At 36.5% G+C, this 16,032-nt stretch overlaps 2 protein-coding genes across 10 annotated transcripts in view; one reads left to right on the top strand and one right to left on the bottom strand.

Moving 5' to 3' along the window:
- LOC126377867 (protein pangolin, isoforms A/H/I/S) overlaps positions 1–16,032 on the bottom strand; it is a 192,960-nt gene that overhangs the window by 150,845 nt on the left and 26,083 nt on the right. The window lies entirely within an intron of this gene.
- LOC126377838 (uncharacterized) lies at positions 11,545–15,869 on the top strand. Its single transcript, XM_050025803.1, has 2 exons — positions 11,545–12,126; positions 12,450–15,869. Exon 2 carries the CDS (start codon positions 12,454–12,456, stop codon positions 15,058–15,060), a length of 2,607 nt encoding a protein of 868 aa, XP_049881760.1. The 5' UTR covers positions 11,545–12,126; positions 12,450–12,453; the 3' UTR covers positions 15,061–15,869.

The raw sequence follows: 16,032 nt of genomic DNA, 5'->3' as shown, positions 1-16,032 counted from the left end.
ATTGGACTGGTTTTCCTTTCGCCGGTTGGAAGGTCAGATAGGCAGTCGCTTCTGTAAAAAACCGGACCTGTCAAATCTTCAGGTTAGGTAAGCGGACCCTGTAAAAACGGGATAATGCTAATTAGGGGTCATAAAGTGATCATCGTGATGTCCCCACTGGGATTCAAACCTGCTCAACCATTGGACCACAGAGGCCGTTAGAGTTACCTACTAGTGTCATAATAGTAATCAGAAACGTTTGTTCTTGTTCGTTTACGCCTCAAGAACCCTGATACAGTACAAACAGTTCAAATATTAACAGTAGTTCTTAGTAGCTGTCACATATCGGGGTCATTATCCCAATAATCCAAAGCAAACCACCAAATATTGATAAGTCTGTTTGGACAACCGCACCAATTCTAAACGCCACAGAATAGGCAACAACCGTATTGGTTCAGTTATAGAGTAACGGTAGGTAAAAAAGTTTGCTCACTTATAAAATAAAATTTATACAAAATTATTTTTAGGGACGGAGTGACGATTGTTAGTTTTAAAATGAATAAGTGAATGAAACAATAACCCGGGCCAGTCAAATGCCCGTTAGATTCGCCCGTGGTATCGTCAGCGACATACTTATCTGGTTGGTATGCAATGTTTGACGTGTGCAGTCAACTTAATTCTGTCTGGTTATAAGTTCATAAACGTAAAATTTTGAAAAGTTTGTCTAAGATTTCTGTCTAAAATTGACGTATACATTTTTAGCCTGTCGATTACCCGTCCCTTTCCTATACGCCGGGTAAAAAGGTAAGGTACAACGTAAAATAATTAGAAGCTGTCACATCAGCTTTTTTACTTGTTATATTAAGGTGTGAATACAACTTTCTTGTCGTTGTTGGGGACTTTAAACTGTGCCCATACCAATAGGGGTTTCGTGCGTGACTTTATTCCAGAACGTGTGATACTTTTTTAAGCTGTGGCACACAGTCAGGGCTAGCGCAGCTGATACGAGATTAGATATAAATATTGGACGGACATTATTGATTTGTCGATAACGATATTGTAGTAGAAAGTACAGATTTTTATATGGACGGGTTTTTGCTGATTTATGAACTTCTTGACCTAAGTAACACTTCTGAAGGGACCTTAGGTCCTGTAATGATAGTGTATTTAAGTTTAAATTCCGGATAAATAGATAAATATTTGAAACTTGTTCTGTGGTAAAAAGTTGCATTTTAAAAACACTTTTTCATGGTTACAAAGTCCATACGCTTTTTCCTGCACACGTGTGGCCATTGGACGCCACTCGTTACAACAATATCCGCAACTCGCCACTTGTAGTCATTTCTGGCTACCCATGCGCATCTGTGAGTGTGATGTCTGACGCGGGGGGGGGGGGGATGTAAACCTAGCTCAGCCGCTGGTGGAGAGCGGATAGTTGCCATTCTATACGAACTATTATTCCTTATTCTATGCCGCTAGGCATCTTACTACTGCTTGTGAGCATCTACTTCGAAGACCCACATACAGAAAGTTATAAAACGCAGCGTCTTCCGAACACCGATGGCTGTCGCGCGCTTCTGTCACTGTTACAAATATGGCGGCCGCGCGACAGCCATCGATAGGTTGTGGTCGACGGCCGGTACGCGCCGCGCCTAAGCCATGTCAAAAAGATGCAACATTGTCAGCTGTTTCAGCTCATATCTATCAGTTAAAAGTAAAGATATCTACGTCACTAATCCATCACTACAGTGTATTTAAAAACAGAAAGGGGATTACCTTGACTGCACTATCTTATCCGTTATCGATAAAAACAGTGCATATTGTAAATATTTCTTATTATAACGTTTTGTTTAAATATATTACGTATGAAACGTAATTATAGGATGTTATAATCGATATATTTGGCAAATATTCTTATATTCAAGATCATCTCTTCATCATCATGCGTAGTACGTTGCACTCTCTTATTTTATCTGAGAACATCCCAATTGTAGCAAATGCTTAGGTACACGTAATATCCTTACACACAATATTACATTAATCACAGTACTGTGTTGTCTGTACCACGGAAGAAATGAAAGAGTTCGGAAGGGCTAAGTGAGCTCGATACAAGTATGAGCAAATAGTTCATACTTCAACTCTGCACTCCATTCATCTGCAAGCTTTACGAAGCACGGAGCTCCGCGATAGTAGGTATATATACTTTCAGAGAAAATAAATAAATGTTGACTATCATGCAAAAAGCCTCTCCTTATCACAGGAAGCTAAAAACCTTAGTATAATCGGCTGTTTATTAAAGAAATGGCGTGGCCAATTATTGGTCAGCAAAAATTTAGTATCGGTCGCCATCGACTCGCAAAGAAGAAGAGAAGATTAAAGAAATACTTTTGTATGCCGTATCTTACGAAAAGTAATGATAAAATTGCAGCGTATCACATAAAATATACATAAACTGCCTATATACGTCCCACTGCTGGGCACAGGCCTCCCCTCAATCAACCAGAGGGAGTATGGAGCATACTCCACCACGCTGCTCCACTGCGGGTTGGTGGAAGTGTTTCTACGGCTAATAGCCGGGACCAACGGCTTAACGTGCCCTCCGAAGCACGGAATCATCTTTCTTTTTCGGACAATCAGGTGATTCAAGCCTGAAAAGTCTTTACCAAACAAAGGACAGTCTCACAAAGTGATTTCGACAATGTCCCCATCGGGAATCGAACCCGGACCTCCAGATCGTGAGCCTAACGCTCTAACCACTAGACCACAGAGGCTGTTAGACCACGGAGGCTGTTACATAAAATATACATGGTCGGTAAAGTGGCTATTTAATTTGAGAAGCAGTAGAGCTGTTGTAGTTATCTGTTTTCAGGAGTAGTAGTAGAAGAGAGCGGGGTTGAACTGATGACAGCGGATATCATACAAAAAGCGCGTTAGGGCCTTTCCATCATTTCTTCTATTCCGTGGCCTATACCACACTGTAAAGTTAAAGCGAAGGCCCGAGACCTCACATTACCATATTGAACGAACGTCTACTCGGAGGAAACGCTCGCCGTAAAAGCGACAAATGAAAGCATGTACTAAAATGCATAGTTAACATTGCAAATGGTTACAGAGTAGTGTAAAGATAGAATCAGTACGGTTTAATGGTCCCTTAGGTACAGACATGAGCAATATAATGTACCCACTTTAGGACTCTGACGCACTAACATATTTGACATTTAGTGCGACTTACAGTTCAATTTGTCAAAAAAGTTAATGTGACATGGTACCAAAGTGTATACATATTAATGCTCGTAACCGAAGAAGTTGAGTGAGGGCACATGTTAAGTAATGATTTGTTTAGTAAGTGGACTTCAATGACTATTCGGTTGAAAAATGGAAGAAAAATAACAAATGACAACATAACATAAGCTCACAACTATAACCCAATGGAGCACTCGAGAGGTACATCCATCACAAGATAAACTGGGTACCCACACCTCACTGAGCTTTCTGTTAGACCAACGTGATAGGTGGTGAGCCGTATCGCCGTCTATAATGGTCGAGCCAACTGTGTTAGTGAAAACTGCACTTGAGATAACTCAGTGGTGCAAGTCCGGTACCGGAGTCCGAAACGGCGCTTCCCGTTTGAGAAACAAATCGGTAACACAAGACCAGAGTGACTCATAAAAACAACATAGGAAACAGAAAGAAAAATAAAGAATAATATTGCCAGATATTGATGCCAGACAGCGTAAGAAGCCCAGGGTTACAAACCATGTTGCATGACGAAAAAACGATAATGTAGAATAGAATAGAAATTATTTATTATACAAGGACACTATACACAAAAACAAGACAATAACATCAATTAAAATTTTCACAGAACAATTACAAAAATGCAATGTAATCGAATAATCATGAGATTCATCATTGGGTCCTGGGCCCAATATGTAAGGTAGATATGTTACAGTAAGGCGAAATCGTGTCCCTTCCTCCCCTTTGTATTATATCGCCCTGTCCCGAGAAATCATAATTCTATAGACCCTATACGCCAGTACACGGTACAACCTAACCTCGGCCAGCTAACCTCGAGTTTGGCCATACAATATTGCATATCTTATGAACAATTGCAAGCAATGCAGCTATGCAAGCCCACACAGACGAAGCCTGAGGATTGTAATTAGGAAGTAGCACCCACGCTTGACCAATATGGCTTGTGAAATTAATAACCGAGAGACGAAACACACGCGATTTGTATGTTTCTTTGTTTATTACGGTTGGGATGTTTGTTGTAGGATGGAGATGTTCTAAGTGGGAATTCTCTCGGCAGTCATCGCATTTCCTAATAAAATCGAACGGCAATATCCATGGTCATCAATGGGGTAGTTTCCAATTGGTCAAAAGTTACAAGGAAACACAAAATTACTATGGAATGTGTATGAAAAAGCAACCTGTGACGTCATAGAAAAACGTGACAAAATGTGACACTTATTATTACATTTTTCTTTAATAAAATACATAAATAAGTTAAATAGAAAAAAGAAAACGTTTAGATCTGTTTTTATTTATTAATCAGAATTTCATAATTTATCTTTGACCTAGGCTTTCTACTACCTAATTATAAGATATATTGTGTAACAGAATTTGAATTCAGAACTAACTCGGTACTTTATTGTTTTTTTTATTTTTTTTTGTTTCCCGCGTGAACACAACAATAAAGCACCTAGTTCTGAATTCAAATTCTGATACACAGTAAATGGAAGAATTGATGAACATGGAAACTAGCATTCGTTGGTATTTGGAAATTGCGATGATTACCCATGGATATTAAGAAAATAGAAGAACGTAACGACTGAAGTACTGGCTGCATGTCATCTTTAACTTATCGAATGCCGGAACGCAGATCTCAACCAGACACAATGTAAATTGTATTGTGTCTGATATCTCGGCAGATGAGAGGTTAATGCACCGTATAACCTAATGGGTGTATTTTAGGTAATTAGTTAATAGACATATTTCATTACATCGCATAATATTATTAAATTCATTTATCTCTAATAACCGTACCTATGTATTTGTTTTCGAATTCATGTTTGGATCATAAATGATTATCACGACACAGAAGGAAAACATCGTGAGGAAACCCACATTCCCGAGAAATGGATTCGGAGGTATGTGACGGCTGGTTTTCCCTTCGCGGGTTGGAAGGTTAGACAGGCAGACGCTTCTGTAAAAAACCGGACCTATCAAATCTTCAGGTCAGGAAAGCGGACCGTGTGAGAAACGGGATAATGCTAGGGAGATGATGATGATGGCCGGATGTCAGTTGTATACGTTTGTATGTAGTAATAAAAACAATCTAGAAACGTCTAGAACCTTTCAAAGACTGTGTGTGTTTTGCTTTAATAATCAGCACAGGGGCGTCCATCTGAGATCTCTTTATGAATTGTTAATTGCTTTAATCATAATAATCGAGATATTGAGGCTATGGAAGCTTTGCCTTGGAACGTAAGGTCTAAGGACTTCTTGGAAATTTGCATAACTGTAAGGCCTGTTGTCCTTTTGCAGGGCAAAGATATGCTATTGGAATAATTTATCCTATACCCATACTATTTCCTACGCAAAGAAAAGGATGAGTTTGAGAAGAAGTAGGAGGATGGAATAGCAAAAAAGAAAGGAGTGAGAGACCTATGCCCAAAATTGGGACTAAGACACAGAATCAGCACGATAGAATAAAGAAAAAAAATAAGTTTAAAAATTAAAACCTGTCTACGGAAAAATTGTGCTCTAAAAAGTTTAAATCAAGAAAATATTTATTATTCTCTGAAATTCTTCCGAATAGTTATGTTTAAGAGATAACCGTGGTCGTATACCGTGTTAAGCAAATTCTTAGGATAGATAGACATTCGACCTTTTCGATCCGAACTCTTAGGAGAGATGACATAATATTTCCGGACTAAAAAAAAATAAATATTTTTGAATTTCTTACCTTTATTTTACTTTCTAAATTATATGTCAAAAAAACTAAAAAATATTGCATTAAGTTTCCTCCTGAGGACTTGCGGCTCTGACCACCAAGGACTTATGGGCGTGAGTTGTTGCCTGTTACCCAACAAAAGATCTCAATAATCACCAAAACACATTCAAGGTTAAATCCATAAGTATCCGTATGGTCGAAGACATTAATGTCACTATTTTACGACTGCTATAAATAAACTACTTAATTTTGCTGTCTATGTGCTAAAGCTATCTAGATTAGGTATTAACAATTTAGTCTAAATGTAAAAATACACAAAAGAAAGGGTAGGTTCTCCGTTTCCTCTAGGTTTTCAGGGGGTCTAAAAAGGCCACATTAAAGCAATTCATCTAAAAAATAAAAAGCACAAATGTAGTGCGCTACGTTACATTTCTTAAAAAAATCGCAATATTGCTTTCATCATCATCTCCTAGCATCATACCGTTTTGCACAGGACAAAAGCGACTGCCTGTCTGACCTTCCAACCCGCGAAGGGAAAACCAGCCCAATACAGGTTAGGTCACATACCTCCGAAAATGCATTTCACAGAAATGTGGGTTTCCTCGCGATGTTTCCCTTCACCGCTGAGCACGTGATAATCATTATGATCTAAACATGAATTTGAAAACTAATTCGACAATAATTGGTTCCACCTTGTAATAAGTTTTTTTACGTAAAGTACTTTAAATCACTTTAGGAACTTTAAATTTATTTTCAGACAAATTCAAAATACTGTCTGGTTTTTTATTGTAAAAGGGTATACATAACCCCAAAAAAGATGAATGGGCATCTCTCTAATGGAGAGTAATCGCCATTCCTCTCTTCTTCCCGCCAAAACCTTCACCTCCCGATACGACACTACCTGCACCTCTTTTATTTGTTTCATAAATGTTCTCCTAGGTCTACCCCTTCCTCTCTTCCCTTCAATTTTTCCTTCTATAATGTTTGTTATAAATGAATCGTGTCGTATCAGGTGGCCAAACATAATGGCATATATTATGTGTGACTGAATGGGCATATGTGTATTAAAATAGTATACTAAGTTTTAGAGGAAACCCGGCTAAAATATAAAGAAACTAGGTGGGCGTCACGGATAACTTGACAAGATATATTAGGTATTTAATTACCCGCCATACGTTGGCCACTACACACGGTCCAATAAGGTTATTTTTGCTTCCTGACACATCCTACTCCGGGTATGAAGAGAAGATCGCCTTTCCCGGGAATGTGGGTTTCCTCACGATGTTTCCCTTCACCGCTGAGCACATGATCCAAACATGAGTTCGAAACATGATTTCGTTTAGGCCTGTGCTGGGTTCGAACCTGCAACCTCAAAGTTAGAGGCAAGCGTTCTACCAACTGGACTACCACGGCTCTAATACAAATACATCTTCTTCTTCTATCGTGTGGGTTGTGAGGCGGAGTACCAACCTCATCAACCCTGGTGTCAGGCTTACTATTAGCCGCCAAAGGCCCCTGACATGGCTCATGTATCGATACTTACTTTCGGACAATCAGGTGATCAGCCTGTAATGTCCTAACCAAACTGGGGACCACAAAGTAATTTTTGTGATAGTCCCCACTGAGAATCGAACCCAGGACCTCCGGAGCCTAACGCTCAACCACTGGACCACGGAGATCGTCATAATATTAGTTTGAGTATTTATTAATTTATGTACGTATAGTTTAGAGTATTATATTAAATTCAGTTTTACTTTTAGGTATTTATTTTTTGTTGCACCATCCCGCATCCAAGTTGTTTGGAATGTTTTTTTCCTTTTGGTGGTTGTATGGAAGAAATTTTTCTAGAGCAATAAGGCCGCCCAAATTGTAGTGTGTTATGTCTGATTGTTGAAATTTAGTTCTGTGCTATAATGTATTATTTGATTTGATTTTGATTTGAAGTATAGAACCCGGTACGTCGGCCCGTGTGTAACACCCCTCGTTACCGAGAAGCCGGGGTACGCCGCGGAATAAGACCGACCGACGGAAGCGGACGGAGACAACCGCGCGCTGTTCGCTAAATATAGTAACCGGCTAACCGTCGGTGTGGTAAAACCACTACTTTACCGTACAGTTATTTTACTTATACATAAAAACTCACACCTACACTACCTTATGGGGTGGGCAGATCGTAGTCATTGTACGACGAATAAGCAATTGTGTAGCTCTTACACAATTTCATAGGAAACCCGTAACAGATTGCCTTGCGACAAGTTTGAGAGCATGCGCTTTTATGTTATAAGTTTTTGAAGTAACAACGTTCGTTACTCAGAATTTTTCTCGCTCGCTTGTGGCTGTCCCACCCCACTACGGATCACAGTCGTGAGTTCATAGATATATGTTGTGTTACAGAAGCCTCAAATACGAAATACCAGTTAAATCCGGTTACCAGTGAAATCGAGCGAGAAAAATTCTGAGTAACAAACGTGGTTACTTCAAAAACTATAACATAAAAGCGCATGCGCCTGTCAAACTTGTCGCAAAACAATCCGTTACGGGTTTCCTATGAAATTGCGTCAGAGTTACACAATCGTTTATTCGTCATACAATAACTACGGCTATAACTAATGTTTGTCTATTGAGTCAAAGGTATTGAAGACTAGAATAAATTACTTTAGCATTCTTTACACAACATAAGCTTATAGCTATATCCCAATTGGGGTAGAAAAGTACATCCTTCGCACGATGAACTAAGTACCCACACCTCACCGAGCTCTCTGTTAGACCAACGTGATAGGTATCGTATCGCCGTTTATAATGGTCGAGCCAACTGTGTTATTGAAAATTACACTTAAGGTAAATTAATAACTCATTGGTGCAAATCCGGTATTTGAACCGGCGTTCCCCGTTTGAGAAGCAAGCCGATGAACTACTCACCACAGTGACGTAGTAAGTAGAGTTCCTCGGTCTCGGTCCCAATGAGAAAATTCCATAGTAGTTTCGTGTTTTGACGTTTAGTAAAAAGTAACTGATTTGGCTAGTTGGAAACTACCCTATTTCGAATAAAATACAACTTTTAACTATTCCTATAACCTTGGAATAAGGTTGGAATAGTAAGTTTTTATTTGTAAAGCCGTTTAAAGTTTACAGAGCATTCTGACTTCTATGCCTACTTTCTGGGTTAGAATGCTTAGTCACTAATTTGTGACGTTCTATTTAGCATAAATATGCAGTGGTGGTAACAACCGTATCGTAGTAACCAGTAATTAAATGACAACTCCTTCCGTATAACATATAGGTACCATCTTTTTTATTGTCTAAGCCATTTAAAAAACAATTAATGTGGTTTTGGTTGAAATAATCTTGAATGCATAGGATTACATTTTAAAAATCGTATAAGTTTGCTTTTGATTAGATGGAAAAGCAAACGTGAAATGCAGTTACTCAGCACATAAATACATAAAATTATGTTCCACAGTGAAACAAGCCTCATAAAATTTACAAAACGAAACACAAAAAAAAAAAACAGTACTAGAAAATCACAAGATATAGTTTTATTATTAAAAATATGAAATTCAATACATCGAAAAATAAAAAAAGGAGTCCGACAAGACTATTAACTGATTAAAAAATATATACGGTCGAATTGAGAACCTCCTCCTTTTTTGAAGTCGGTAAAAATTATACCGTTTATTACTACAGTTCGTAGACGTTTTCTTTGTAGTCAAATTGTATTTATAAAATATCCTGGGTTCATTAAAATAAAATGAGATATGAAATCTATCTATAATATACACAGGAAAGGGATATCTTTTATAGATGGGTATATTGATCATCCTATCAAACCAGATGACTGCAGGCTGGTATCAAACCACAACGGAAATCGCCTGCCATCGACGTTTTTTTTACAACAGGCAACACTGAAATACTTATGGGAAGGATACTGCGCGAATGAGTCTCTGTTCAGAGGAACATGCTCTATATGAAGCTCAAGCGCAATGGGATGAAGTAATAGATATCTTTGGAAGTACTGTAGATGTTGACATGTTGATATTCGATCTAGAGGGTTAAAAAGGCCGCATAGAAGCAATTCTTCTAAATAACAATATTCCTATTTGATATTTGCGCGTATAAAAGTAAGTGCGTAATGTCAACAAAATGTGAAATAGCAATATTATTTTTCAGCTGAATTGTTTTAATGTGGCCTCTTTAACCCCTCTAGATGTTAAACAATTAACAGACAGAAGGAATATAGCAAACAATATTGTAAATAATAACAAATCTGCAAGAGCTAAATTCAATGATGAATAAAACAGGATAACTAAGAAAGAATGAGAATTGAAAGTGGGAGTTTTAACAGAAGCAATTTTTAATTCAATTACGAAAGCAAAAATTCCAAACACATGACTGCACTGGACAGAAAGGGACTGCAAACAAACAGCACAATAAAAATACAAGTTTCGAAACATCTCCAAAAGCAAAGAAGGCGTAAAATCTCAAATCCAATTCACAATCGAACGGAAATCGTAATCGAAAAGGAATCGAGACAGGGAAGATTGGTACAAACCATTGTAATGGTATCACGTACGATAATCGTTGCTATTATGACATACGGGGAGAATTGCACCTAAGTATAATCCAATATTTATACGAAGCGTGACTCTGATGCGTCGAACAAATCACAGTTCGTTGTCCTTGTTACACCTGTTGAATTCGTCTTTAAGCGAAAAGGACAGAAAGTATTGTAGGTGTCCAAAGCTATGTTTGCACTCCCTCGCCTCTCGACAGGTAAAATTGTCGACAAAAGACGATGGGAGTCTGTTTATTATAAGACATACCTCAGCAGGTAGACCAGTATTGTGAACGCACCCCCTCGTATAATAGAGTTTTCGGAAATAATACAATGAATAAGTAATTTATGTTGGGGAACACAATATTTTACATAAATTTTTCGGAAACGTACCTGTGATGTTCTTTTGATATTTTTTTCTCGTTCACAATGTTTTGGTTGTTTTGTCTCGGTTTTTGTTTGTTTTACGGCCGATTTGCGATTGCCGTGACATGTCTATCTGTGTCGATGCTATCTCCCATATTTGTGGCAGAGTTAATTGAGCAGTTGACTCATTATACTAGTCAGATGTAATCTACGCGTCGAATCGGACATAATGAGGTCGATTCCCGCATTCCCTTATGAATATTAATATCACCAACATTTTCAAAGTGTGTAAAAATTTGATACAGTCTTTTTTACGATGTTTTTATATCATCGTAAACTAAATAAAAATGAGTATTAAAAGCAACAAGGTACAGTGGGCACGCTGGAAACATTCCTAATCATTCTAAAAATATAAAACTCACTCAACGCGAGATTAAAAAACGTAAAGGAATAAATGTGAATAATAAAACCGACGAGGCGTACGGTGGCGGGAATCGGGCTGTCATAATTGCGATACAGTTTGGAAGTGTGAAATCGTGTAAAAATGCACAAATAGTTAAACGCAACCTGCGATTTTAATCCCGCTTCCATGTAGCTCACCGCACGTCGAACAGCGTTAATCCAAGAGCCTAAGACTGAGAATAGCGGTAAGAATCACAGCACCGATGAATACAGTAAGTTTGTATTAGGGTGTTTTCACAAAAATAGGGCAACTCTATTTCCGCAGCACATTTCACTTGAAATAATTAATAATTACTTACTACCAAATTTGTTAAATAACAGTTCACAATGTGTTTTATTTATCTCTCAAATTATGTTACAAGTGATATTATATTATATTTCTAAAATCGGTTTTATGGACCCCAAATGTCAGTCCCTAGGCATGTCCAACCTACGAAATTTTGTGCTTAGGTATCCATATTTAACAAGATTATTAAGTTTATACTTATTTTAATTAATAATTTTTAAAATGTTTAAGTACTCGAAGCTAATTATGTCAATATTTTGTAATTTAAATAAACAATAATTATTTTTCCTCAAATGAGTTTAGTGTCCTCAACTTTATTCGTCAGGCCCTAGCCACTTACGAATTTTAAAATTTCGCGGCATAATTTTAATGAACGTTGAATAATACTAGTGAATTTTAAAGTATTACATGAAGTTATCCGCAGACAACACTCGCTTTGCGGCGGCCATTTTTTAAATCAGTGCAAACCCGGCAGTTCGTCGGTCATCACGTGTTGGATCCAGTCACTTGGTCAGTCCCTAGGTAAGTAATTTTATTGTTAATTAATATGAAATTATTATAAATTAATCAATATTTACAAATAACATATCGGTTTCGTTCGGTAAATCATATTAGATTTCATAGTATTGTTTGCAACAAAATTTTATGTTTAATTTTAGTGCGAATCGTCAGTCCCTAGCCCATCAGGCCCTAGCTTTTGAAGGTGCTAGGGACTGATGTAAGTGGTTAGGGACTGACGTTTATTATTATAATAACAGTACTACAACGAAATATATTGTTTAATCCTTATATAATATTCACAATTATTGGTGAAATTTAATAAATTGTTGTTATCTATTTTATAGCAATATGCCGCCTAAAAAGAAACCAAAATTATCCAAAGAAGAAATAGCCATTAAAAAATCAGCTGCTGCAAAAGCTCGTTTACAGAAAATTAAAAGTGATCCAGTTTTATTAGCACAGCACAAAGAGAAAGAAAGACTAAAGTATTTAAAAAAGAAGGAGAAGGGTCAACGAAAGTTTGTCCAGGATATGACCTCACGTGAACATAGGAAAATAAAAAAGAAGTGGAAGAAGTACTCATCTGATTATAGAAAGAACCTAAAACTTCAAAAAGTTTGTGATAATTTTGTTGTTGAAAATACCCCACCTTCATCTGACGATGAATCTATCAGAGAACCTGTAGCTCCAGAACTGCTGATCTACAATGAAAACGTAAATGACGACCTTAGACAAGTTGAAGCTAAAAGAAGAAGCCTAATTCAACGGAAGGAAAGAAATAAACTTTTGCAGAAAAAATGTCAAATAATTGCCAATTTAAAAAAGAAGCTTAACACTCAACTGAAGAAATATAGTAGACTGAAGAAAAAAATTAAGAAATCGAAGAATTTGCTCACACCTAAAAGTAAAATTGAACAACTAGCAGAAGATCCTAATCAAAGAAGAGAAATTGTGAAAAAGGCGTTGTTTGGCGAAGTATTGGAAGCTCAAATTACGGAAAATATTTCAAAAGCTAAAACTCATCAAGAGAAGTCAAATTTCAAACAGCTTTTGTCGGGCCCAAATGTTGAAAAATATAAACTTTGGCGATACAGTTCCAGCTCTTTAACACATAAAAAGTTTCGACCCCGTATTCCTAAAAAGAACTTGAAAGATAAGAGAAACAGAGTTGTCCAGATGGTTCAGAGATTTTATGAAGACGATAGTAATAGCCGCGCTGCAGCTGGAAAAAAGGAGTGTATTACTCGCAATAGAACTAAAAAACAGAAAAGGTATTTATTAGACTCCTTAAAAAATTTACATAAAAAGTTTCTTGATACAAATGCCCTTAAAATCGGATACACATTGTTTTGTCAGTTACGTCCATTTTGGGTTGTACCTCCTAAACTAACAGATCGTGATACTTGTGCCTGTATTTTACATGAAAATATCAACCTAAAATTATCAGCTTTAAAAAAGGCAAAGATTCTTGGATTCGACAACCATCAATCAGGTTTACAGATACTATGTTGTAATCGCTACTTAGAAAAATGTTTATTGAGACAGTGCAATGAATGCTCTACTAAAGTTTTACCATATGCTGAATTCGATAACAGTCAAGACATCTTAGTTCAACAGTGGATACACGGAAAAGAAACGATTACAGATTCTAAAACAAAAAAAGAACGTATTATTTCAAAGTACAAAAAAGAGACGACGAGTATGAGGCCGCGAGATTTGATAATACAACTGCAAAATGATCTGCAAAAATTGTTTCAACACGAAGTTAATATTGTTCACCAGTATAATACTATCAAATCTCTCAAGCAATCATTAACAGAAAAAGACGTAGTCATACATATGGATTTTTCAGAAAATTTCAGTACTAAATGTAACCAGGAAATTCAAGCATATCATTTTGGAGGTTCTCGTACGCAAATCTCTATGCATACCGTGGTTGTCTACACAAAAGATTCAACTACTTCTCATTGCACTATTTCTTTAAATTTAGCTCACAATGTCGCAGCCATTTGGGCTCATCTACAACCAGTGCTCTTATCTTTGCCGCCAACCATAGAAAATATTCACTTTTTGAGCGATGGTCCTGTAACACAATATAGAAATAAAGCGATGTTTTTCATTCTGGCCTGCAAAATTCAAGAGTTTTTTCCAAATATAATGGCGTTTTCTTGGAACTACCATGAAGCAGGTCATGGTAAAGGAGCACCAGATGGAGTGGGGGCAACTTGCAAGAGAATTGCAGACAAAAGTATTGCACAGAATGCTGATATAACTGATTTAAACATGTTTGCTAATACTTTGCGTGAAAGTTGCTCTGGAATAAAGATTTCAGTTATTGAAGATACCGATATTGAGAATGTACAAAGCCTGATCAGGGAGAATGAAAGTAACTTTAAATCTTTCAAAGGCACACTACAAGTGCATCAAGTTACTGGCAATGTATATTTTCCAAATAAACTGATTATGAAATCACTGAGTTGTTTCTGTAACTCAACTTGTGATCACTACAAATTAGGAACACTTCAATTTACAAACCAATCAAAACCTTTGAATGTTGCTGAATTTTACAACACAGATTCTGAAGAGAATATTCCTTTAGCAAATCTACGCAAAAACACAAATATTGTAGAAGCAGGTATAAGTGAGGATTTGGAAGATAAATTGAAAGTGACCTATGGCAGCGGTGATTACGTTTTAGTAAAATTTATGGTAAAAAAAAAAGAGTACCGCTATGCTGCAATTTGTTCGTCTTTTGATGATGAAGAAGGAGAATTGTCTGTTACATTTCTTAAAGTATGTGACATAGAAGGAAAACTATTCAAAATTGATGAACATGATGTTGCTGATGTGCCCTACACAGATGTGATTGAAAAACTGCCAGTGCCCTGTTTGAAAGTCAAAGGTGATAGAGTATTTTATAACTTTAAAACTACTGTTAATGTTTTCGAAAAGTGAGACTTATTTTATTTAGTTATTGTTAAGTCTAGTTTATGTTACTAACAAGAATACAGTAAAACTGTAAAGTACAAATTTAAGACTGAATATTTTGTAACATAAAGACTTATTTGATTTATATAATACCTAAATACCTTTATGTTTGATGTTTATTTTATGACTAAGGATTGTTTTTTGTTTCTTTACTTTTACAATGTTATTTTCTACCTCACCTACACCTTAACAAGTGATTATGATAAGTGAGTAGCATTCAGTCAAAGGCTGCATAAGAATTTGTTTTAAAGAATCTTCCCTTACCTAATATGGCGAATTACTAAAGGAAAGAAGTATTAAATATTCATTATTTTTGTTACTTATAACTTATAAGCTCATAGAACTAAAATAATTAAGTGATTAACGTATAAGCCCAACGTGTTGAGTGTAAGAATTTGATTTAAAGAAATTCATAATTATATGACTGATAATTATAAAAAACAAGCAAAGCAATATTGTGATTTTACAAATATTCGTAAGAAATAAATATAATACTACATACACAACTTAATTCATTACAATATCACTATTGTTCATCAGTCCCTAACTATACCTATCAGTCCCTAGATCAACAAATATCAGTCCCTAATCAAAGCTGTCAGTCCCTAGATGCCTAAATTTGCAAAACTCTAAAAATCTCCTAAAATAAGACATAAAGTGGCTGGCCCTTTTAGATAAGACACAATTAATTGATCGCCTATCATGTACACTAACAGGGAATCCAATAACAAATAAAATTTAATTAAGACAAATTACTTCCAAAAATGGCCTGTTTTTTGTGAAAGCACCCATTAACAGGATATGCTGCAGAGTTCAATATATTGTGTTCCTATTGAAACGTATTGAGGTACAAATACGAAGAACGAGTTCTATAGCGACCTACCTGGGTTGTCACCTGCTGTTATTGGTAAGGCCAAATAGACTTAAATCTTAGCGCCG

Source organism: Pectinophora gossypiella, chromosome 24 (assembly GCF_024362695.1).
Source record: "Pectinophora gossypiella chromosome 24, ilPecGoss1.1, whole genome shotgun sequence".
Classification (NCBI taxonomy): Eukaryota; Metazoa; Arthropoda; class Insecta; order Lepidoptera; family Gelechiidae; genus Pectinophora; species Pectinophora gossypiella.
The sequence above is the reverse complement of the archived record's forward strand: the minus strand, read 5'-3'. Positions and strand labels throughout refer to the sequence as shown.

Coding starts and splice junctions, on each gene's coding strand:
- LOC126377838 (XM_050025803.1), top strand. CDS start 12,454: ATGCCGCCTAAAAAGAAACCAAAATTATCCAAAGAAGAAATAGCCATT.